Raw genomic sequence first — 23,387 nt, 5'->3', positions numbered from 1 at the left:
ATCTTCTGAATTTGGCCCAGACCCTCGGGTGCTAAAATGACAACGGGGGTACGACTAAGTACCTATTCGGGTTCCCGCGTGGGGGCCGTTGGGCTATTTTAAGGACGAAGTCCATTTTGGCCCCCAGTTTGGCCATGGGATTTGGAGGCGAGAGCTTGTTCACGTTAATCATCCACAAGCTCGAAACCAGCTGTGGGGTGCACAATCTTCCTTCCTGGCCCGCCCCTTTTGATGGATAAGTGCTGAGTATACCACAGCGCAATAGGGGTTTGGGGCAAGGGAACGCGTACTATACGAGCTAAGATTGGGGCGCGCTGTCGCTAGGCTTAATGGATGCATTATAGAACAACTGCCGGGCTGTCCAAGCGACGGACTTATGTCCTTCTGTCATTTTTCCCCTTTGTTCCTTCCTTTTCTTTCTTCTCGTGTTGGCGAGGTCACTGCTATCTCCGTGCAACGCGACTAGCAGCTTCCCTCTTGTGGAAAGTGCATTCGTATAGTACGCCTATTCGCTGGACGCCGAGATGAACGGGAAGTCTTTCGCTTTTAGATCCACCATACTCCATATACTTTTGTGATCAGCGGCCAAACCCCTTTCGCCCAGATACCTGTGCTTTGTACCGGTACATACTATCCTGTCTATTTATAGCGCTAATGGCGAGCGCCCGACACCAGTTAGGAGCCAAGTTTCGACACCCGATCTAAGGTCATTTAGCATTGTGACGAAAAGAAATTCCATCGTAAAGAAAATTGCATTGGTAGGGAATCACTATACAAAAGGTACTTCATACTTTTTGTTTTCTTTTAGCAATTCATCGATCACATATTCAACTTGAACTAAAATGTAACATTATATGCTACTAACTACCTGTGTAGCCTACCCTTAATTTCTTATAAAATGAGAGCTTATACGATGCCGAAATTTGAGCCAAGTATACAGGGCTACCTAGTCCAACGGGTCGGTCGCACACTGGCATGGCTGATCAGGACAGGCAGATCGAGCAGAAGAACCAAATGAATTCGGCTTGCTCTTAGCAGATCATCGACGAACAGGAACCATTAAAACAAACGAAACAGTATTTTCGCTTCCTAAGCGGAGATGTGTAGGTTCTGTCAAGAAGTAGATATAATTACCACGCTACCGGGGTTGCGCGACCACAAAGGGTCGAGGGGCACAAAGTTACTGCCCTGTCCGTAGAATGTGTGACCGTTGATCTGCAAGCGGGAAGTGTCTTAGAGTTGCTGCCGTTGGTGATGCCCTGTGACGGTTGCAGGTCATTGGTGGGCTCCATGCTGAGGAAAATGGTCCGAAACCTCATTCACTTGTTGACTTCGAGACGCCTATTCTCTGTTTACTTGCATCGCGCGCAATAACGGAATGGAGTACTATGACCGTATCGCTGAAGTCGTCACTGCGCGTTCCAAAGACGGGATCAAGAAAGCCGTTGATCAATCGAGTAGAGTAGTTACAGCGGTGTCAGCCCATTACGACTCATTACAAAATCTAAATGATATCCTGCTCAATGGATGATGACTGGACGGCTTTATATGGTCCAAAAAATGCAAGAAAATCCACCCATTCCTCTCATTTTGAATTATCTCCTTCCATAGATCCTTGATTATCGAACAGTGAGCATCACGGTGTCTTCAATATTACGATGAGATTAAGAGCCCCAACATCCCGGACGAAAATATGCCGCATCCGAAGGTTTGGAGCCTCAAACAGTTGCGCAGAACAACGTGAAAGTCTTCATTGCAGCCGACAAATTTGACATCTCGCTTTTAAAAGACCTTGCTGTGACCGGATATCAGATCAAGAAAGAGAACAACGATGGTATTCGATTTGTGAACGGTAGTCGACGGGAGATCCAAGTTGAGAAACGGAAGAGACAGAGGAAGAGTCTCTACTTATCTACAACAATCAACGTCCTGTGTTTCCTATCAAATGCAGTCCTCAAACGCAGTCCTGGGCCTAGTAGTCGATTGCTCTTGCATCATGTCGGAGTTACTAGGGTCATGGCGGTCTGCATCATGGATGCCAGCCAGCGTTGTTCCCGAGGCAGCGGTCACATTTTTTGCAGTTTTCCAGGATCACAAATGTTGATCCAAATTCCACGAAGTTTAAAATATGCTATATTTGTTGCTTTTTGATATACTTCTATTATGGGATAAGAAATTATGTTCACTATCTTGTATTATTCTATCCGATAAAAATTTCCACTTTCTAACAAAATCCTCATAAGATGCACATCGACATCTTCTCCACGGGGATACTATTTCATAAAGGTGCGTATTGAAGACGAACGCTTCTCCGAATGGCCTACTGAAACCCAGAGTGATAGTTGGACTTGAGCAGCATTCACAGGTCTGACTATCTGAACATGGGCAGTCAGTTCATATCACTTGCTAAAATCCCTTCGACACAATCCGTGACACAGATACGGGATCTAGGTTATCGCACGTTGCGGATCTCCCACAGAGCTACCTTGAAAATTATTCTACCTCACCACCCGGGGTATTTAAGGTCGGTCTCTAGGGATATTTTAAAAAGAAAACAGAAAAAGTAGACTACACTTACTGTTCAAACCCGAGCACATCGTTCTCGTTGAATCCCTGATATATTGTTTTGACGGTATAAATGGCATGCTTCAGCCGTAAGGGGTCCATACTAGTATTGGTTCAGGATCGTTTGTTGCTACGGGTCTTGTAGTTGGCCTATCTTTTGCTGCTACTCTTGTATGGCTTTCTGAGTTTTTTTGCTGCTGTATTTAATAGTAGTTCGAGAGGGTACTAGAAGCCCCAGGTGAATAACACTTAATTTTTGACTCACAATTTTCTTAGAGGAGCCTGAAAATTGATAAAATTACAGGTGTACCTGCGACGAGTTGGTAAAGGAATGGAGAGGAGGGGAAACCCCACAAAGCGTAGAGATCGTGTTAATTCTTACGATCGTCTCTATCTTTGTTTGTCGGGAGAGTACTTTGTATCTTGGGAAACGGGGTTGTTTGTTATCCACAGGTATTCTAGGCCTGCAACGAGCGCGAATTTTCACTATGAAAAGTACTGGCCCCCAAATAGGACCACTGCTGTGCAAGATTACTCAATCTAGGTGGCCTAATTGTGGGCGATCGGGGACTGCTGGCTTCCGATAGGTTTCTTCGTCGCCTTGCTAAAATGTTCTCCTACTTTTACTCCACAATTCAATACTGCAGCGCGCCTTATCCTTCGTGATTTTATTCCATGGTCCACCCTTTAGACTCCTGTATGACTTTGTAGTCTCCGTCTGCTCCAGATTGCCTTAGACATGAGCCCTTGGGTGTAGCATACAACGGGCTAAGGCAGCTGAACTGTTCGTGGGCATGGCCATTATTTTCTCTTATTCCACTATGCCTAGTCTCTTTTCCCTTCCATTCCCGTTCGTTGTACCCACTACGTTCATTAGGTCTTTTCCTCCTCTGTACTCTGTTTTTTTTTTCTCTATTTTCGACATCGGGTCACCGCGTGGCGCAGCACTCAGGGGTACTACTTGGGGGCGAGTACTTCGACCTGAAACCGAAACTTTCATACAGCTGAATGTGACCGGGTGGGGAGGTGGAGGGGCGGAATCATGAGCTTGAACGAGACTGTTGAAGAAGCCGCAACAGTATTTAACAAGAGAGTCTTCCCCTTGTCTGCATCCTCTGGCCAATCTCCATCATGCATCTGCCTACTGCTTTTCTGACCACTACCTTGCTAGCCAAGTTGGCTTATACTCAGACTCTTACCTTCGTTGCAAATGGTGATGATGACAATTGTTGGGTTCAAATCGACAACTACCTCGGATGTACGGGGCTTAGCGACTCTAGCATTGGGATTTTTGATTCGAACAACAACTGCGTCGGTGGTGAGTACATTAGAAGTCTTCTAGTTGATCTCCATACCCTCTACTATGCAATTGTGGCCGAACTTAATTTTTCCTACGCAGTTGACGAACCTCAAACGCTAACGCCTGGAATATGCGGAAATGCCTTTCTATCTGTATCGTGGAATGACGGTAATGGTTATATTGATTTCCAAAATGTTGGAAATCCGGCGCAAACATTGGATATTACTACTTGGGAGATAAACCAGCCCAACGTCATTACTGTCACCGACTTTGGGCCATCTTCGATTGTTGGGAGCATGCCTGCTGTCACTGCTACGGCACTCTAGTTCAGCCGAAACTCCACTGAGTCTGTTGAAAGACAAGTGTGATTAAGCAGTGGAAACTGAAAAAAGTTTCCACTGAGCGAAAAGAGCTTGCGGCGAATTTGCCGGAGTCTTGCCTAACAAAACGAAGAAGTGAAAGAAGTTGTACTATACGAGATGGGATGTAGATTTGTTGGGTGCTGGAAGAAGTCCCGAGTAAGAAAAGAAACTGGTTGAGATTGGACTAGCGGAGCAGCTTGTGATTTTCTTCTTATGCTTAATTTCAGTCTCATTGACAATCCATTTATGTTTTCCCCATCGCTCTATCGTACTAATGCGGTCCGATTGGGACACCCCATAGGAGTCACCTTTGACCGGTCCACCTCTTTAAGTGCATGGAATAACTTCGCACTGATCCTCTAAGTTTTCACATTTATAGGAGCTGGCTGCACAGGAGACGGTTTCATGATATCGTTGGTGTTATTGAGAGTCTAAGTAGGCAAGTAATATGGCCGGCTTCTTCCCTACTTCTCAACTTGCTTGTATACTGCTTTAATGCTCTCGCGGTTCTCTGCGAATCCCATACTGACCAATGGAATTCCTTCAATTTACCTAGGATGCTATCACCTTTTCACTCCTGCGTTCTATGGTTATACAAACACTCCTTGGTCAATCAAGAAATTAAACCTCTATATAAACTACAAATCGATTATTACCTTCGACTCGTAACCCTCACCTTCCATCCCGCCCGCAAATGCATAAAAATGTGATATTTCACCTAAATTTGAAGGAGTAAATGATGATCGAACTAGATCAAATAACTAAATATTGTGCACTATAATGAACCAGCTCTCCAGCACAGAGCTGTGGGTTTTGATTACGTGAATATCCGCATTTGTCCGCTTTTTTAGGTAGAATAGGTCGATCTCTACCCACGGTGGGCCATTCTCCAAATGGGCGATAATAACATCACGGTACAGACCCGCTTATCACCCGCTCATCTCCGCTTCTCAATTACATGTGATTGTAAGTAGGAAACCATGCCCCATCCCTGGGCTAAACATGGCCATTTTCTCGGCCCGTTCTCCATGCTTATAGATTATTAGAGCCAGTGCAGACTCCACTAGTCGATTCTAGAGATCCGCGAAGCTGAGTTTCTAGGGGACTGAGTGCGACCGTTAACGGACATAATCCACCTCCCCCGCATATCACAAACGCAATAAAGTCAAATATTGTGGGAAGACCAACGCGGATATTTCCAAATTTCAATGCTACTTGCGTCAAAGCCCCTACACGGTATCCTACCAATCATGTTTTGGACTTTCTTGTCACTACATTTTCAGTCTCACCTGATTCAACAACAACTAGAGGTAATATCATCAACCGTTGTGTATGTTGTTTAGTTCGACTTGCGCCAAATCGTGAGAGCATTAACAATGATAAGTTAGGGTTGGGGAAAATGGCTTTGCACGCTGGTTGACTAACGCGGACCATCTGGACAATTTAACGATAGTTGGGACTTGCCCAGGTTAATACAATCTTGGCTGATATTCTTCTCCCTCTTGTTGTTAATAATAACCTGTGCCGTCCCCGGGGAGCACATTGCATTCACTCTGGAAGTATCTGCAGATGGTGAGTAGTAAAATCTCCACGATCACTGCTAGCAGCTCTAACGCTGGCTAGCGCCAGCGTGTAATCCTCGCGGGCCTTGATCTCCTTGTTCATCGTATTTTGTTCAGGGCATGCGGCTCGGCAGGCTCCGTTACAATCGATTAAAATGGCAGAAAGCTTATTTTACCCCCTATAGCCCGGCCGCGAGATTAATATTACGCTAAGGACAAATAGTCCCTCCACACTCTCGAGATGAGATCGGCATTGCCTGGTGAGCACATGAAGTTCCTAAGAATTGATGTAACCCTAGGGCTTGTCATTCACCGAAATTAGACTTTCCGTATTTCGTAGTCCCTGAATGACCCCTGTTCGAAGAAGACTACTGGTGCTGGAGACACTTTTACCAAGGTGGGGACTTATTCAAGCTGCGAAACTTGCCCCTGTGTTCCACTAGCGTTTGAAAAGGTTTGCTCTGCATCGGAAAAGCAAATGATGTCCGTGATTGATCACTTAATATGTCCGACGAATTGCCAGACAGTAAGGGTTGTTATTCGGCCTGCGGCTATTTTGAACGGTCTGCACTCTATTCTCCAGATGCCAAGGTCCTCTGCCGCGTGGGGCTTATCGGAGTGGGTATAAACTTCTTAGGCTACTTCGACCCTGTTTTATTCGACTTCTCGTGGCAAATTTCACGTAAACTCACTTCTACGCACTGTTTGAAGAAGGGTCTGTGGTCTGACGTAGAACAAAACTTTATCATTCTTAGCCTGTGTAATATTATGGAGTTGCTTGCCTAACCATGGACTTCCAACCATGGTTCGTAACGGAGATCTTAAGGGCACAGGCCAGAAGATGTCCTAATCCTGTAGTAGCAAGCCCTGATACGAGAAGGTCTGAGTGAAATACCTTGTCTTTCTCCTTTAACTAGTAGCTTTAGAGTTCCTTCTCTCGACAATGGTCTCCCTGTAGACTCTGTTCTACATTCTCAAATTAACTTAAAAAATTCCGTCTCGTATATCTATTTGCGTCCCTCTTTTCCACAACTTTCATTTTGCCGCCTGTCAAGAACAATTAGCGCATTTGACTATTTTCTTTTTGGAGCACCCGGTCGATAGGCTTTCTTTATTCTTCCTTGCACATCAACCAGAATTGCAACTTGAACTTCGACCGCAACGCCAATATCCTCATCTCAGCATAGTCCACGTTTCCCCCTGTCTCCTAAAAGGGCTGTGCTGGAAGGGATTGTATCTTTGAAGTCGTTACCACAGAATCATTTGAAACCCCCATCGGTGCTCACCCTACTTAACATGCTGCTGGGAAACGACCCTGTGGAAAGTGCGATGAACCACGCGTTGGTGCCCCGATGGGCTAGCGATGTGAGGCCAGACATCGATCCTTTGCCTCTGACACAGCGGAGGGGCCTCATTGCCGTTTCGTTTATGGCCTTTCTTTCATTCCTTGCCACGATATCTCTTCTTGCTTTCATCACGTTCCGCCTAGTTTTCTGGAAATCATACTTCCAAAGATACATCGGTTACAACCAGTATATCATTCTGATCTACAACCTGGTTCTGGCAGATTTTATACAATCAGTTGGATTCTTGATCTGCCTTAAATGGATAATCACCGATAAAATCAAATCTGGCACAGCGGCGTGCTTTCTCCAAGGCTTTTTTCTCCAAATTGCAAACCCCGGCAGCGGTCTTTTCGTTCTCGCTATCGCCTTCCATACCTTCTTGCTCGTCGTTTGGGGAATCAAGATGCCATACAAATTCTTTGTCGCCTTCGTTTGTGGTATCTGGGCATTTGTCGTTATTATTATAATGATAATTCCTCTGGCAATCCACGGCGCTGATATATTCGTTCCCTCTGGTGCCTGGTGTTGGATTAACGAAGACTTCGAAAATATTCGTCTCTGGACTCACTATATCTGGATTTTCCTAGCTGAATTTGGCAATATATGTCTTTACACGGTGATGTACTTCCAACTTCGGCGACAAATTACCGCATCCTCGATTCTGGGTAATAGCCAGCTGGAGAGCTTGAAGCGTCTGCGTCGTGTGGTCGGATACATGACAATTTATCCTCTTGTCTATCTGGTCCTTTCTTTGCCCTTGGCTGCTGGACGTATGGCAAACGCGAACGGCAACATACCATCTATCACTTTCTTCTGCTGTGCCGGTGAGCATACCCTCTGATAATATCCTGCTTCTCTTTACTAAGAAGAGTCTTGTTCGCTAATTTCCTTTAAGGTGCCATCATTACTAGCTCTGGCCTCATCGATGTCATCCTGTATACGCTTACCCGCCGCAATCTCATCATCGATTCCGAGCCCAGCCACGGCCGTTCCTATGATAGGTTCGCCAGCGACCGTGGACACTATGGCGAAACCCACTTGACCACTATCACGGCCGACCCAAAGTCCCGGAAGCTAGGTGCTAAGGACAGCAGCATGGTGGATGAGCACGACGGCTCGACAGATAACATCGTCCAGTCGGGCGTCGAGATCGCACCTATTGGAAAGGTCTATCAGGAGACCACGATTGAAGTCACTAGCGAACCCGCATATCCATCCGACGGTGAAAGCGAACGCTCTAGCAAAGATGATTTCAATGAAGCTCCCTCGGGAACGATGTGGAGATGATGAGACCTCTTCGTCATGGCCATACGTTCATTATTCTAAGACGATAGTAAAAGGGGAATTTCTGTCCTGACTCGGGAACCATTTTTTTTGAGGAAATGATTTTCACCCCGCCTATTACCATTTTAACTTATAGAACCTAGATCTCCTGGCTGAAGAGCGTTTACTCTACTATTCGCAAACTCTTGGGAACACATTGAGAGCCAGCATATGCCTAGGGTTCAGTGGCCTACGAGTTTGCAATCCCGATTATTGCACCGTTCTTCTACCGCCCCCGACCGCCTGCTTGCACCGCCGCGTCCCTTCCCTTCTGGCTATGACGACGGGGGTGAAGCTGTAAATCAGAGTGGATGTAGCATCATGACCTTCTTAACGTAATCGCGAGGTCTCTCTGTGAACCGGGCTCCCAGTACGATCCTCAAGGGCTACAATCGCCCTTCAATAGCGTGGCATAGTCTACTATCACTACCTGATGGTTTACGTTCTACTGTACATAATGCCCCCCCCCCGGGGGAGTATAAAATACATCCCATATTAAGCAGCCCAATCCAAAACTTTGCACAAGTAACAAGAAACAAGTAATTAAAGATCTATTCTAGCGAACAAAGAATATTCTTCCCAGGCTTCTTTAAACGAGAGAAACCCAATAAGAGCATACTTGATTTTGAACCAGGAATGGTCCAATCCATCTAATTATTATGCAACATTTGGCACCCTGTTCACCACAATTAATTCGGATTTGAGCGAGAAAAGACGTCGTGAGTAGAGAGGCATTAATCCTGAGGAGTATCGATACAACCAAAAACAAAGAGTCTAGCACGTCAACCCCCGACTGGAGAAATACTCGTCCAACTGTGATTCCATCACTTCTCCCGCAAGGATCCCTGCAATGTAATGGTCTGGTCGCAGCAAGTAAGCAGCATCCTTCTGAAGACCGACTTTTCCATGCTGTTTATCCCAGTCAAATACGAACAATTGAATGTTCCTGCGCGTGCACCACTCCACAATATCTGGCCTCGAGTCTCCATATACGTGGACCTGCCAGGTGATATCCTGTATGCTGGAGAAATTATCCCCTTGCTTGGTCTTAGCCCATGGCAGACGGTCGCCAGGCTGTATAGCCCCGAATCCACCTGCTGCTTGGCTTAGGGAACTTCCACGGTAGGAGAGAATGAGCTGAGATCCAGTGCGGAATATCTCCTTTCCCGCGGATGGGAAATAGGGAATCAGAGGTGCAACATAAGGCAGTACCCAGCGGCGCAGGATATAGGGAATCCAGCCGTTTGATGACATCACGGTGAATCCGCGGTCTGTTGATTCAACCAGCTTCAATGCGAAGGCGCGGCGTTCATATTCGTAGGAGCCTAGGAGCTGGTCTTTGGATTCTTCGGTCATTGAGCTTTGTTTGAGCACAGTGGCCAGTTTCCAGGCCAAGTTCATCGCATCCATGATACCCGTGTTCATACCTTGGCCGCCAACGGGACTGTGGATGTGGGCAGCGTCGCCGATAATGAATGCTCGATTGGCTCGAAATTTATCGGCCACCCGATGGTGGCTGCGATATGTTGAAAACCAGTTGACCTTGATCGCTTCCACGTCCAGCACTTGTTTGATCTGCGGCAGAACATCGTCGACCGTCACTTGTTGTTGCTGGTCCTTATGTTCATCAAGGGACCCGTCTTTGGAGAGAGTAGTGCCGACTAGTCGCACATGTCGTTTCTGGGAATAGGGCAGAAGCAGAAGAAACTGGTCGCGTGTGAGGGAAAGATGCGCCTCCCCATTGAAAAGAGGGCCATCTTCGCCGTCGATGTCGGCTATGTAGAAGAGCGGCTCGTAGGTGTCTCCTTCGTATTTGGCATGGATGCCATGGCGAACAGCTGAACGTGCCCCGTCGCACCCAACGATATAAGCAGCATCCCAGGTAGCCTTGCTGCCGTCAGTCTCACTGAGAAGATTTGCTGTGACGCTAGGTCCATGGTCGACGAAGTCTAGTAATCGAGTGCATCGTTCAACAAATATGCCCAGTGAATTCAGTCGTTTTTCAAGAAGCCGTTCATGGTCATCTTGCGGCAAGATAGTCAGAAATGGATACGGCGTCAAGTCGGAACCAAATTGTTCCAGAGGAATGTGTGCTCGGTGATATCTATCTACCCAAAGGTTGGTTGCGGACAGTTTGTGACCATGTTGCAGTATTTCGTCGGTCAAATCCAGCTGGCGATATAATTCCAGAATGCGCGAATGGATGACCAGAGCGCGAGAGTTTTTGGCGGGCGCTTCTGCTTGATCGATGATGTGAAAGTTAACGCCCTGTTTATGAAGCCATAAAGCTAGGACAAGGCCAGTGGGGCCTGCGCCAACAACCAGAACGTCGGTTTGAGGCATGTCTTAGGGCTGAACGAAGTTCGAGGAGCTCCCTCTGAAGAAGCGAGAGGGGCTTTAAATATTTGACAATCACAGCTCATTTCGGTTCTCGTGATCGTTTGCGAAAACTACGCGGGATGCCTTAGACGAGTGACTCTTCGTGTTCGGGTATTCACAGGCACCGGTCCGAGCGAGAAAAGATCGGCGAGTCGCCCGCCGATGACTCCGACTCCGTCCACAGACCCGGCCAACATTTATGAGCATTGTTACAGCTGCGAAACAGTGATTAATCCCACGTCTATCTTAGAACAATAGCTCCAAATCATTTGACCGACTTTTCGGGAAAGCCGTCGACTGGTATACAGAATGTACAGAGCGCCTTCATGGGGGTCATCCTAAGTCTGGCATGAACGGTGCATCCATCAAGGATTCGTTGAACTGATTGAGGAGACTGTCCCAATCATTCCAATCCTCCGGGCTGTTACCCAGAAAAAATCCAAAATCATCGGCTTCTAGCCCGGTAGATGCAGCAGCCAAGTTGGGGTCGGGTTGACCTGAGAATGCAGCGTCTTGTTCAATAACCACAGGGCCACTTTGCACTGCACTCGGTTCCGAGCGATTATCGGCAGAAGCTAAGAAATCCGCGACTATGGTGGGACAGGATGTAGGAGTACGATGGTGGGAGTGACACTCTTCAATGTAAGCCCGCCAAGCCTTGACCATCAGGTTCTGGATGGCCAGGTGAAGCGGCGTTTGGGTCTTCTTGCGCAAGTTCCGACGGTACCGAGAATATATGTTGGCAATGAGTTGCCACACCTTGATTTTCTCCTCTGGAGACCTGCGATGCCGCATTTCTGATAGCATGATAATGATGGCATCCCATGGGGCATGATTCTCCATATGCCAAGAAAATCCTTGGATAGATGGGTTAGTTTGAGCTTGATCGCAGTACTCCGCCATCTTTAAACAATTTTCAAACACAATATCCTTTTCGGATTCGGGCATTAAAGTGCTGCTGTCTTGGTATTGTCGGGGATGATGTGCCATCAGTCTCGTAAAAGCGCTGGCCGACCGAATCATCAACGTAGTAAGCAAATGAAGAGGAATGGACCGATCGCAATGCCGTAGAATTGACTGCTCTATAAGCTCGTCCAGCTCATCGATAATTCGGTCCTTTTCTTCTATTGACTTGGACGAAGAAGATAAGATCCCCCAGGACCAATCATTGCCATTGTCTTTGGCGTAGCGGCGAACCCATTTGCCAAATTGACTCCGAGCTTTGCAGAAAATCATCTCGGTTGGACCGGCCTTATTTAAAGGGGGCTCTGTCATACGCGGGTCAAGATCGCTGTCGTTTGCATTCGCTGGAGGCTGGACATCCGCTGACGATAGAAAGGGAGACGGGGAAACGCCACTGAACTGCGCTGCTGTGGAGTCTAGAATTATGAGTTGAAGCCAAATCCGCCGGCGCATCTCTGTTTCAAAGATTGACAGCCCAAACCCAGAGCCGTCTCGGTGAAGGCCAATTCGCTGGGCAATGCGCAGCGCGATACCACACAGAGTCCATACGGTATGCGGATCTGACAATGCGCGCGTGGTGAACTATCGAACATCTGTTAGATGGAGGTGTACTGGGTGGCAGGCTGACAAACCACGTAGAAGATGAAGGCTTGTAGAACAACAACACTCGATGTACGGAGGAATGAGGCATTTCTAAGAGCAAGCTGAGCTCCTCGGCGATACTTCGAGAGAAGAGACCCTTTGCTCTCTCCGAATGACTTTTCAACATCTCCTGGTGGCAATGAAACTAGAGAAATGCAGTAAATCGAAAACATCAAGGCCTCTAGATCTTTCTCTACACGAGACAAGTCGCTCATGGCCTCCAAAATTTGCTGCTGCACGGTTGGAGTATGTATAATCTTCGTCAGTGGGTTGACATTCTCAAGGAACGTTTGCCAGAGCTTGAAAATATGCAATGGCTGAGGATGTAATTCTGTGAGGGATTCTCCAGATGCGGGACTCAAAATCATCATTGTGTCATCCGCAACGCCTGGGGTAAAGGTGTCGGTGTCACTTTCAGATGCATTGTCCAATACATCGGCTGCATCTGGGAGCTGGACGGATGTTATGGATGTTGCCATTCAGAGCGCATTGAGGTTGCATACCTCATTGCTAACGCTTGTCCAAAGATTACTGTCATTAGTTAGATAAGGCCCGTATAAAATGGGTTCCATATACCAACCTATCAAGATAGACCGAATTACCCTCTCTGGTGATCATTCTTCCCGGTCCATTTCTGTCCTTGACAGCTGATGAAGCTGCTGTTCTAGTAGACCGAGACTGGGCTGTTGACAGAATACTGCGACCATCTTGCTGTACACTGCGCGTCTCACTGTCCCGTCGCCGTGACTTGTCGCGACGTTCACGAGAGACGCTTTCATTGCCACGGTCTCTTTTTCGGCGACGCGGAGGAGGCGGAGGGCGATAGATGCACTCAGCCTTTGACTTCGCGCAGTTAGAACATGGATCTTGTCGATCACATTTTACCTTTCTCTGGTAACAGATCACGCAGGAGTACGACTTCGATGAAGCTGCCGGGGAATCTATTGTTGTTTGGCCAGCAGTTCTTTGAGTTGTCATGGCTGTAGAAGAAGAAGAAGAAGAAGAAGAAAAGGTGATAAAAGGGAGGCAGATCAAATAATTAATGCATTATATAGCATGGCAATTCAAGAAAGACAGCGTAAACATGCGAAGCGAGATGTCGGCACGAAGGCGGCGATGGGGGCGAGTTATTTGTGCCTGATTTCCCAGGTGTCCCTTTGCCATCTTCTCCAGGCTGCAACCTCTTTCTCTTCTCTCCTTCAAATTGATTCACCTTCGCACCGTCTCATGCAACCCAATAATGCTTGTGACAGATGGTTAGTTTTATTTTTAGTCAATTATTCTCGAAAAGCCCAGGCGCCTTTCCGGTTTTGGTCGGCCCTCGGAATTTCGGCTGCGAGTGATCCGGAGTCCGGCGATGTCCCCTTCTTTTGACTTCACAACATTCACGCACTACATACAACTCATCTGGATTGCAATGAACATGTCTTGTATTCATTATTATTAGTTATTCTCTCTGGGGAAGCCGATTGTGCGGAAAGTGCCACGGAAATCATGTCTGCAGTAAGTGGCATCCACATGGGATACCTTGAACCGCAGTTCAGATTGCTCAGTCGCAAAGCAACTCAAATTTTATATTTGATGATCTTATTTCACTAAAAATTCTCTATAGTGCGATTTATGCCACACCAGAAAGGTCAGAACAGTTATCCCAAGCCTGAACGTCTGTCTGTGCTAAATCAGTGCAATGTAGGTGAAATGCGACCGCCAAAATCCCTGCATGAACTGCGTAGATGCAGGTGTGGAATGCCATCGTACTCGTGAAACGCGCATTCATCGACCGCGTGTCTCCCGGTATGTGTGGCCGTACTTCGCGGAAGAAAGACATGGATAAGCTAACATGACCACAGTCTTGATGCATTGGCAGCCCGTCTTGCTAAACTTGAAGAATCAAACTCAGCAGAAACATCGGTCAAGTCTTCATCAGCTGCTGCACATGGCCATGCAACATCCGCATCGTCACCACAGACTAAACATCACAGTCCTCATGGGTCAATTTCGAGCCAGTATACCGAACCGGCTTATGAGAAAAAGAGAAAGCAATACACCGCACCGGGTGAGACTATTATACTCTCTCCCCCAGAGATTAAGCGTAATAAAACACAAGGTGTCGTTCGACAAAAAATCCATGAGGATTCTCCGGAGTCGACGCGCCATGCAAGCGAGGCTAGGGAGTTTATCGAGCAGGAGCTCCAATGCAACCCAGAGCTTTCGACAGATCGACGTACTGCGCTTGAGTTGGCGCGCAAGTTTGTTAGTCAGTTATCTAACCCTGCGCTTCATTGGGAGTCTGGGGAGTCCCGCGCTGCGGATCATATAGCTGAAGAGAGTCTGCAACCTCCTACTCTTACGCCAGAGTTGCTACACATGCTACTCCCAGGTATTTATTGGAACTTTGATTTTTATACAGTATATGCTAACACACGCATGGGCCCTGATAACAAAACCAATTCCCAAGGCACCCTTTCCTGGCCAGATCATATCTCTGATAAGGCCCTAGAACGAATGGGACTTGCCATAATCGAGGGCAGTGAGTGTGAACAAGTGCTCCAATACTTTCGGATAAGCGTATGGGTGAAAGCAATCTCCTGTATATCAAAATTGGCACCATTGATCTCGAGTGAACGTCTCAGGGTCCATTTCCGCACATTGAAGAAACAATACGAAGTGGCTGCTCAAGAAGAATTGAACCAACTCCCTTTGGCAGCGGCGCCTAGCCTTGGCTTGCTTCAGTCTCTGCTCTCCGGGGTAATTTTTGCTTTTGATTCTCTTCTATCTTAAATTTTAATTGACATACACGTCACAGTCACGCTTGATGCAGTATCAAGGAAACATGTCCCGTTGTTGGATGTTCACAGCACTTGCCTCGCGAATCATTGTCTCATTCGGTTACCACAACATCACAGATACAGAGCCTCGAAACGAGGTGGAAGAAGACATTCATGCCTCTGTGTATACTTGCTATTACTTCGACAAGACACTCAGCTTGCTGCTCCTCCGGCCGCCGTCTCTACCAGACCTAAAAGTAGAGCCTGCTCAGTTAATCCACGTTGATCCCGACTTACCAACATCAGCCATGATCGTTGGCATTGTCGAATACTCACAGCTGAAGCATACCCTGCTGAATGTTCTACTGGACATCAAGGTAATGCGGGAAGTGGAGAAGGCCAACATCTTGTCCAATCTCGTGGAGCGAGCGCACTCAATTCATTCGAACTTGCAGATAGTAGGTGCTGAGAGATAACCAACTAATTAAATAGCTGACAATGCTCAGTTTCGACGTCGTCAAGAACTAGAGTTTCCAGGAGAATCATGGCACTTTCTACGACGAGAATGGCTCTCCATGGATTTCAACTACTATTCCGTCCTAACAACCATCATCCGAGTACGCTCCTCTGTCTTGAAATCCCGCTTGATCTGCGAAGACTGTCTTTACGCAGCCCGGGAATCTCTTACTACCCTCCGGGCCTTGCAAGAGACATTCTCAGGGCATATTACATCCGTTGATTCGTACCCATACTTCCTCACTTGGTATAGCATTCACCCACACCTCTCAGAGAAGATATACATTAACAAATATTCTAGGACAATGTTGCTCTTCCCACTAGCCCCCTTCTTCGTCCTGTTCTGCAACGTCGTCGCCACATCAGACCAGCGAGATTTCCACATGATCAAGAATATCACCGACGATCTGCATCAGTTCGTCGGGGCAAACCCGTCCATCGATAAACTGTATCGGCTCTTCTCTAAATTTCTGGACTTATGTGCACCATTGATACAGATGAAACCTGCACAACAACAGCCCGAGAGACCATTGTCTGCTGTCTCTACTGCGGTCACACTAGACAACACAAGGACGGACGGAGCTCAGATAGAGCGTGATGCTAATTTTCTTGGTCCTGCCGCTACCACTAGCACTAACCAGGCCTGGACACCTCCGGGGTGGAATGATAGTCTGGTGTGGGAGTTGTTTGATAACCAGCCCTCGTTGGGATGGGCAGAGTCGGATCTGTGGGATGTTATGGCGCAGTTGCCTGCGTAGAGAAGGCTTCTGTATAGGATGTGGAGTATTCTGTAGTTGCACGATTGCTTCTTGAAAGGACACAGTCCTGAAGTTGGATTTATCAGATACATCCCAGAGTCTAGCCATAGGTCTCAAGAATAAAGAAATATGAAGTGCTCAATGAGTGTGAGAGACATGCAAGGTAGGCATCATCTGTCAGAGGGCACAGGCGGGCCTAGCTATTATAATACAGTACAGGAATAGAAAAGGGTAGTGCGAGAACGGAAAGAATGTGTCTATCACGAAATCAACACCCAGAGAAGGAAGAAAATCTGCCGAAATAGTTAGCTCAATTGTTCGAGAATATAGCAGAGACAGACGTACCATAAGAATCCCGAACATCTTGGCAATCAACCACCGATTCCCGGACACGCGAGTCCAATACTTCATCAGTTCTCGTTGAGCACCTTGGACATTATCCACCACATCTTCTGTGTTGGCGTCAATGCGCTGGATCATTTCTGATTGCTCGCTGACCATCTGTGCCAGCTGTCCAAAGATGCCTCCCAGCTCGCTGATTGTCCGTTCAATGGCTTCGATAGCCTCGCCACGGGCCTGGATGTATGAATTGCTCGACTGTGCCTCCTCCATGACCAGCAACTGCTGATCTGACTGCATCGATGGTCGGCCGAGCGGGGATGGATTGGAAGGATCGAGTGACAACAGGTCGGAGGAGTTGCCTTGGTATCCCGGCTGGGGCGTCCGTCGCCCTGAGGTGTTATACAGGGGAGAATCTGAGCGTTGCGTGTCTAGTGCGGTTTGCGATTTGGACGATACGGATGACACAAAGTTCTCCGTTCTTGTGCGCGATGCCTGGATGTTCTTCGTCCGGACCTCGAGAACCTCTTTGAAGCTGGCCCCGACATCTGCCAGCTTCCCTTGCAGCATGACAACAACGTTGTCATTATGCTCGCCTTCCTGATCTGTCTTCGAGCGACTCGACTTCGGATGTTGTGACAAGGTCAGTGACTGCAGCGATGCGATCTGGGAGTTTAGCGAGGCGAGATCTTGCTTGATCACGTATGTCAATTCGGAGATCTCAACGGGTCGGTCGTCAAAAAGGGTTTTGCGCTTGGCCACTGATTCTCACTGTTAGATCAATGCGACTAATTATGCCATGCCGAGGACACCCACATTCAGCCAACCGCTGCAGCTTCGCTGTGGTGGATGTGATCCCCGTCCAATGTCTGCCGCCTTGCGCGCGAACTCGGACCGTGCTCGCTTTTCGTTTTGTGCACCATTGGGCGACCCGTTGGCCTGGCGCCGTTGGGTGTCTGTCAATAATGCCTGGCGCTGCGAGCCGACTTTCGACGTGCCCAGACGCCTTTGGGCATGGCCCAAAATGGCGCTGAACTCGGTCGTGCGATCCTGAATAGACGGGCCGGTCATTTTGCGATAGGTGGGGAGGGCGAATACGATCTTCAAAAGGCGTAGGATCAACAAGGAAGAGAGGAGGCCGCACTCGGCGACTGTTTGGGCTGGAGAGATCGGACTATCCCTAATCGATACGGGGGAAGAGACGTGGCCGGTTGCAGCAGGGGGTGGGGGAGGTTTCCCGGGGATGTGGAGGACGACGAGAAATGGAGCACGGGGAGAGTCTCTCACTTTGGTCTCATGGGAGACACGCTGGCTAAGTCAACACTCCGTCTTGCACGACCGAAGGCCAACTTCGCCTTCAGCCACTCGATGCAAGACACCACGTGACCTCCATTGCCCCTTACATAAGTCCCATCTGCGCTGCGCCCGTTTCACATCTAAATTTATCTACTGGTCAGGGGGAAAGAATTGATGATGACGATGCAATAGCTTCATTATTCTCCTATACTTGACCACCAGCCCTATATTTCATTATTCTCTCACAGTGGGGGAATTTCTCCCTTCCCACGTCATCGCCGGCCCTATTCCTGTTTGGCGGCCAACCCAGCCTTCTGTTGATCCGAGCTGATCGGCGTCTGCGGCGTTGTTGGTATGCGTGGCATTGCCACCTTTTGTCCCTCCTCCCTCTCCCCGAACACGAGACCCTCCGCTCTTCCTCTCCCCATCCTGGACCAGAAACTGTCCGGGGGCGAGGCAGTGGGACTTGCGATCTACAACTCCCTAAGTTAAGCGGCCACTGATGCTTGCTGGTCATCGAGCTTGCCTGCGCTTGACTCCTCTAGCTCCCTGATGGCGGATCCTACATCCAGATCGCACGGCCGAGGGGCCTCAAAGATGTGAGCTATTCCTATCAGCTGCCTTGGCCCGTCGGTCGCACAAGTACTAAGACATCTTCTAGTCCGGGCCCACCCAATGCAGGCGGTAGAACGCCCGTCTCATTCCAACCGAACGTCAATCGTGCGAAAACAAAGCGTTGGGTCGAAGCGAAGCAATACTCCTACGATGGCACGGACTGGGGTGACGAGGAGGATGAATATCAGGAGGAGGAGGCTCCCCCAGTACCACAGCCGCCCTACACACAACAGAGAACCGGCAGCTCATCGGACTTGAGTTCCAAGCGTTTGTCGGGCCTTGCTTTCGGCGCTGATGGATCGCAAGGTAGTCCCGCGGCGGAGGATTCAAAGGCTCTGCCTTTCATCAGGCCCGCAGACATCTATAAGCGTATGCGTGAACAGCAGGGAACACCGCCTGCCGCAGCGTACTCGGATTCTCAAATTGATAATTCGCAAAGCTCGCAGCAGCCGGAAACAGCTCCAGCACGGGCTAGCGATAGTCTGGCATCCCAGGGCTTAACTGTTCCCTCGCAGACACAAACCGCCCCCTCCATCGGACTCCCCGAACTCAAGAGGGTCTCTGGCTTTGGTACCGATTTCATGAACAGCGGTTTCCAAAAGACCAACACCGAGCCTGCGGAGCCCTCTCTGCAGCACCAACAGTCCCAGGGCTTCCGATCCGTGGTTCATCAGGCTTTCGATGTCCCAGAAACACCGACCTCCACAACAGGCAGCGTTGGACGATCTAATAGCGACGGTACGTCGGTGGTCAGCCCCATCATGGGCGCTCGCAGTATCAATGATGATAAAACGCCCACCATCCCCGAAGAGCCCGAGGTGGCTTCTCCCTCGGTTGTGGCTTCCCCCGAACCTGTGAACGAAGGGCCCGTCTTCAAACCGGGTCACCGTCGCGACCTGAGCCTTCCTAGCCGTGATAATAGCCCTGCCAGGAGACCTGTGATCACCGAGCACGATGCTCCCTCGGCAGGCCAAGCGGAGATGTCGCCTGAGATCCCTTCGCAGGCAAGCACTCCAAAGCAGTCACTTGATGCGGAATCATATTTCAAGAGGGCATCCATGCAAGGACCCGCGAGTGCGACTGAGAACGACTTTGTTGCGCCGCTCAACCTGGGCAATAGCCGGCCGACAAGTGCCGATACCCGTCATGGCAGTATTCCAATCATCGTGCCTGAAGGTGCGGACGACTCGCCGCGGGATGTCGACAACGATCTGCTGAGCAAAGATATTATTCGCTCATTAAGCAGGGAGAATAGTCCTTTTGACGGCGCGGAGCAGGAGACTCTGCAATCCCAGTCGCAGGCGCCTGACGAAGTCTCAAAACCTCACCCGGATTGGACTGGCCCGCATCCCTCGGCGCCTCAAGATCTTTACTCCAGCAGTCAGGCTGCCGGTAGAGATGCGCTATCGGAACAGCCGAAGAAGCCTAAACTTGAACGAAAGTTTTCCTGGGAATCGTCATCGTCGGGTGATGGGGCTGAGCCTCAAGTTCCGGGGGGCTACACCTCGCCGCCCCCTCTAAGTGCATCGCTGGCTGTCCAAGAGCCCGAGCCTCTGTCTTATGACGCAGCTCCTAGGGCAGAAGAACCGGATGCAGCGCAAATGACTGCTGCTGGTATGGACGCCGATAGCGAGCGCAGCCTTGAACGGCCCATACTTTCGATCATTCCTCCAATGGCGGAGAGTAGTTCACCACCCGAGCAGGTCTTGAATTCGGAGATTCTACCAGAACCTGTCAGTGAAATCAGTGAAGCGACGATGCCTCCAGCTACCAGTAACTTGATTAATGAAGCAAGTCTATTGGGCTTCCGCGATATCCTTGGAATCAAGTCGGCTGATGAACGCATCCGGGCATTTGATCGTACAAGAGGCCAGTTTGCTGCCCTTGACACCGGCCTGCAGCATTGGATTGAGTTCACCGTCCACGACCACCCGGAGTATGCCGACCTACAAAGCCAGGGCCCGTCTACTGGAGCTGACAGGACGTCGCCCACGCAAAGCCGATTCCCGAAATTGCCCTCGTTAGGCAACCTTGCCTCCACGCTTAATACCAACTCTCCAACCAGTGCAACCCATAATCGACGCCCTTCGGCTCATCTCGGAACCATCAAGAACAGGCAGAATGTCGAACTCCGCGGCAAGGAACTCCTTCACACAGCAGGAGCATTCAGTGGCAAGGCGGGCGAGGCTGCGAAGGGGCTGTTTGCCAAAGGCAGAAATAAGTTCCGTCCTAGCGAAAAGGTAGATACATAATCTCTTACATTCTATCATGTTGGGAACCGGTTCTGTGCTTTCTCTTCTTGTTTTCGCGCTTCCATTCTTTCTTTCACTCTTTCTCTCTTTCTGGATACCACCATGTAATTTCGTGAACCGCTTGGCTTTGATTCTAGAATGCGACACGATTGATGCCTCCGACCTTTTTACCTTCTCTCCCCCTCCTTTTACCTTGGCTTCTGTTCTGATGTGGGTAATTCTGTAGGTTCAAACGCCGACAGCGACACGCAGGAGCTTGCAATTCCCCTTCTCTCCCGGAGCCAATGGCTCCAATGTTAATTTCTCCTTCCGGAGCTCCGTCACTTTGGGCAATCTCTTCAAGGCCTCTCGGAATGAGGAGAATGTATCCATCAACACCAAAGAGCCCATCGCCTCGCCTATTGGAACAAACCCTGGTCTCCGCGCCAAGTCAATGGATCTCTCGCGGTTGCAAAGCGAAACCGCTAATGATGGTTCTGCTCAAAAGCGGGCTCGCTTATCTCTTGACCAAACTCGGCGTGCGAGTAAAGCCACGAGCGGGTCGGACTATGCTGGTGCTCTGGAGAGGGAAATGGTTGCTGCTCTTGGGCTGTCGCCAACGGATTCCGGACCTACATCATGGGAAAGAAATGCCCCATTTGCACAGGGCACAGAGGCACAGGCCGAAGAGGATACGCCCGAGCTAAATGAGAAGAATCTGCGAGGGTTTCCTGAACAAAAACTCGATCAAAAGAGACCAGAGATTGCACTGTCATCTATTCGTCCGGTGTCCGATGAGATAGGCCCAGCTCCTCCGCCAAAGGACGTACCTCCTCCCCCACCGAAAGACAACCCCAATACTCCGCCAAAGTCCTATCCCTTCATGCCAAAGTCAAAATATTCAACGGCGGGTCAGCCATCGGACTTTTCAGAGGCTGAGGGCAAACCCTCGCTCCCACCGAAGGACCAACCTCCTACCCCTTCAAAAGATCAACCGATTCCTCCGCCAAAGGATTATATGACCGTTCCGCAACCGATGAATAAGGCACAGAGCCATAAGTCAATTTCTTCAATTGGAACTGATGACCAAAGTACGAATCGACCGCCGGGGAGTTCCGAGCTCTATGACAGTCCCCCTTCGCCTCTGCAAGAAACGCCTGATCAGGCATATGGCGAACCTGCTCCCCAAGCTAGTGTTTCAAGAACTTCCCTGCCGTCTGCTGAGGAGGTGGTGTCAGACTATAAACCCGTTTACCCACCCGCCCCCCCACCGACATCTTCCGAGGTCTTGGGCTACAAGCGACAGTCGATCAGTGGCGCACTGGAGACCACTCCGGGAGTGCAAAGCCCGCTGCGGAACGAAGTCAGATATTCCCCTGGAACAAGAAGCAGTATGATGAGCTTTGGTAGACAGAGCGGCACCAGCAAGGGAACCCGTCCTGCCACGCCTGCCAAAGACATTTCGCAAGCTGCGGGAGCAGGTTCTTCGGGTCAAGATGAGGATTCTGCCTTAGATAAGTTGAAGAAGTTCGGGAAACGACGCCGGGCGTCCGTGGGAGATATATTTTCTGGTCTGCAGGGAGGTCAGAAGCGAACATTCAGCCGAATTAGTGTATGTTTACCCATCCGAAAGTCGGTACGTACGAAACACGGTCTAACGAGGTACAGGGTCTTTTCGGTCGGCAAAATGAGTCTCAACTCCAAGAAAACGGAGCGAGTGAGCGAGCAAAAACCAACTCCCGCCCGACAGAGTTCAAGGTGCTGTCAAGGCCACCCCAGGTGAACGGAAAGACGCCACATACCGCGTATACCAAGCAACCTGCTCCCTCTATACCGGCACCCCTGCCCTCAGAACCCGCTGTGGAACAACCGCCGCCATCCTTGCCGGCCGACACAGAATATCTACGACAGCCACGCCAGCGCGCCAGTATGCCACCTATCTCGACTTTGAACCCTCTTGCCTCGGACAGATTTTACTCGCAAGTCACTGGCAGCACACCAAACGAGGTCTCCGATGCACCTTGGCACACTCACACCGAAAGCCAACCTTTCCCAGGCCAACAATATAAGATGTCATCCACACCATGGATATCCGAAGACAGCACTGCGCAGGATCAGCAGCAACCAACAAGGCTTAACAAAAGCCTCTGCTCCGATCCCTATTCCACCGCAGGCCACCCGCACCGCGATGACGAGCCGCGGATAGTCAACGACCCACCACAAGAACCGGTAGAGCTGGCTCTCACGAAGGACGATTCGAGCGACGAAATCCTCATGTCTCCGACGACATACCCGGGCCAGGAATGGATGCCGATGCATATGTAGTTTTTCTATTTGTTTATTGTTTATATCGTACACTGATATGGCGCGATACCCTTTTTGTTGTCGATCATACCCTTTGGATGTTGGACATGTATATGTT

The 23,387-nt window shown here is 49.3% G+C and overlaps 7 protein-coding genes across 7 annotated transcripts; 4 read left to right on the top strand and 3 right to left on the bottom strand.

The window, feature by feature from the left end:
* Positions 1-3,696: 3,696 nt before the first annotated feature.
* N7510_000646 (uncharacterized protein) lies at positions 3,697-4,191 on the top strand (the record flags this gene model as incomplete). Its single annotated transcript, XM_056972575.1, has 1 exon — positions 3,697-4,191. The coding sequence occupies one exon, from the start codon at positions 3,697-3,699 to the stop codon at positions 4,189-4,191; it is 495 nt and encodes a 164-aa protein (XP_056837692.1).
* Positions 4,192-7,085: 2,894 nt separating this feature from the next.
* On the top strand, positions 7,086-8,422 carry N7510_000645 (uncharacterized protein; the record flags this gene model as incomplete). Its single annotated transcript, XM_056972574.1, has 2 exons — positions 7,086-7,959; positions 8,031-8,422. The coding sequence occupies 2 exons, from the start codon at positions 7,086-7,088 to the stop codon at positions 8,420-8,422; spliced, it is 1,266 nt and encodes a 421-aa protein (XP_056837691.1).
* Positions 8,423-9,232: 810 nt separating this feature from the next.
* On the bottom strand, positions 9,233-10,801 carry N7510_000644 (putative FAD binding monooxygenase; the record flags this gene model as incomplete). Its single annotated transcript, XM_056972573.1, has 1 exon — positions 9,233-10,801. The coding sequence occupies one exon, from the start codon at positions 10,799-10,801 to the stop codon at positions 9,233-9,235; it is 1,569 nt and encodes a 522-aa protein (XP_056837690.1).
* Positions 10,802-11,170: 369 nt separating this feature from the next.
* Positions 11,171-13,420, bottom strand: N7510_000643 (Zn(II)2Cys6 transcription factor; the record flags this gene model as incomplete). The annotated part of the gene is made up of 4 exons (XM_056972572.1): positions 11,171-12,382; positions 12,433-12,894; positions 12,946-12,973; positions 13,023-13,420. 4 exons carry the CDS (start codon positions 13,418-13,420, stop codon positions 11,171-11,173), a joined length of 2,100 nt encoding a protein of 699 aa, XP_056837689.1.
* Positions 13,421-14,162: 742 nt separating this feature from the next.
* N7510_000642 (transcription factor domain-containing protein) lies at positions 14,163-16,484 on the top strand (the record flags this gene model as incomplete). Its single annotated transcript, XM_056972571.1, has 5 exons — positions 14,163-14,236; positions 14,293-15,190; positions 15,249-15,668; positions 15,717-15,973; positions 16,028-16,484. The coding sequence occupies 5 exons, from the start codon at positions 14,163-14,165 to the stop codon at positions 16,482-16,484; spliced, it is 2,106 nt and encodes a 701-aa protein (XP_056837688.1).
* A 260-nt stretch (positions 16,485-16,744) lies between these two features.
* Positions 16,745-17,894, bottom strand: N7510_000641 (t-SNARE syntaxin; the record flags this gene model as incomplete). The annotated part of the gene is made up of 3 exons (XM_056972570.1): positions 16,745-16,777; positions 16,830-17,584; positions 17,651-17,894. 3 exons carry the CDS (start codon positions 17,892-17,894, stop codon positions 16,745-16,747), a joined length of 1,032 nt encoding a protein of 343 aa, XP_056837687.1.
* Positions 17,895-18,671: 777 nt separating this feature from the next.
* On the top strand, positions 18,672-23,290 carry N7510_000640 (uncharacterized protein; the record flags this gene model as incomplete). The annotated part of the gene is made up of 4 exons (XM_056972569.1): positions 18,672-18,718; positions 18,781-20,974; positions 21,213-22,577; positions 22,634-23,290. 4 exons carry the CDS (start codon positions 18,672-18,674, stop codon positions 23,288-23,290), a joined length of 4,263 nt encoding a protein of 1,420 aa, XP_056837686.1.
* Positions 23,291-23,387: the final 97 nt, after the last annotated feature.

The sequence above is a fragment of the Penicillium lagena genome, assembly GCF_028827675.1.
Source record: "Penicillium lagena strain IBT 129212 chromosome Unknown utg000001l_segment0_segment0, whole genome shotgun sequence".
Classification (NCBI taxonomy): domain Eukaryota; kingdom Fungi; phylum Ascomycota; class Eurotiomycetes; order Eurotiales; family Aspergillaceae; genus Penicillium; species Penicillium lagena.
This window is presented reverse-complemented; position numbering and strand designations above follow the sequence as displayed.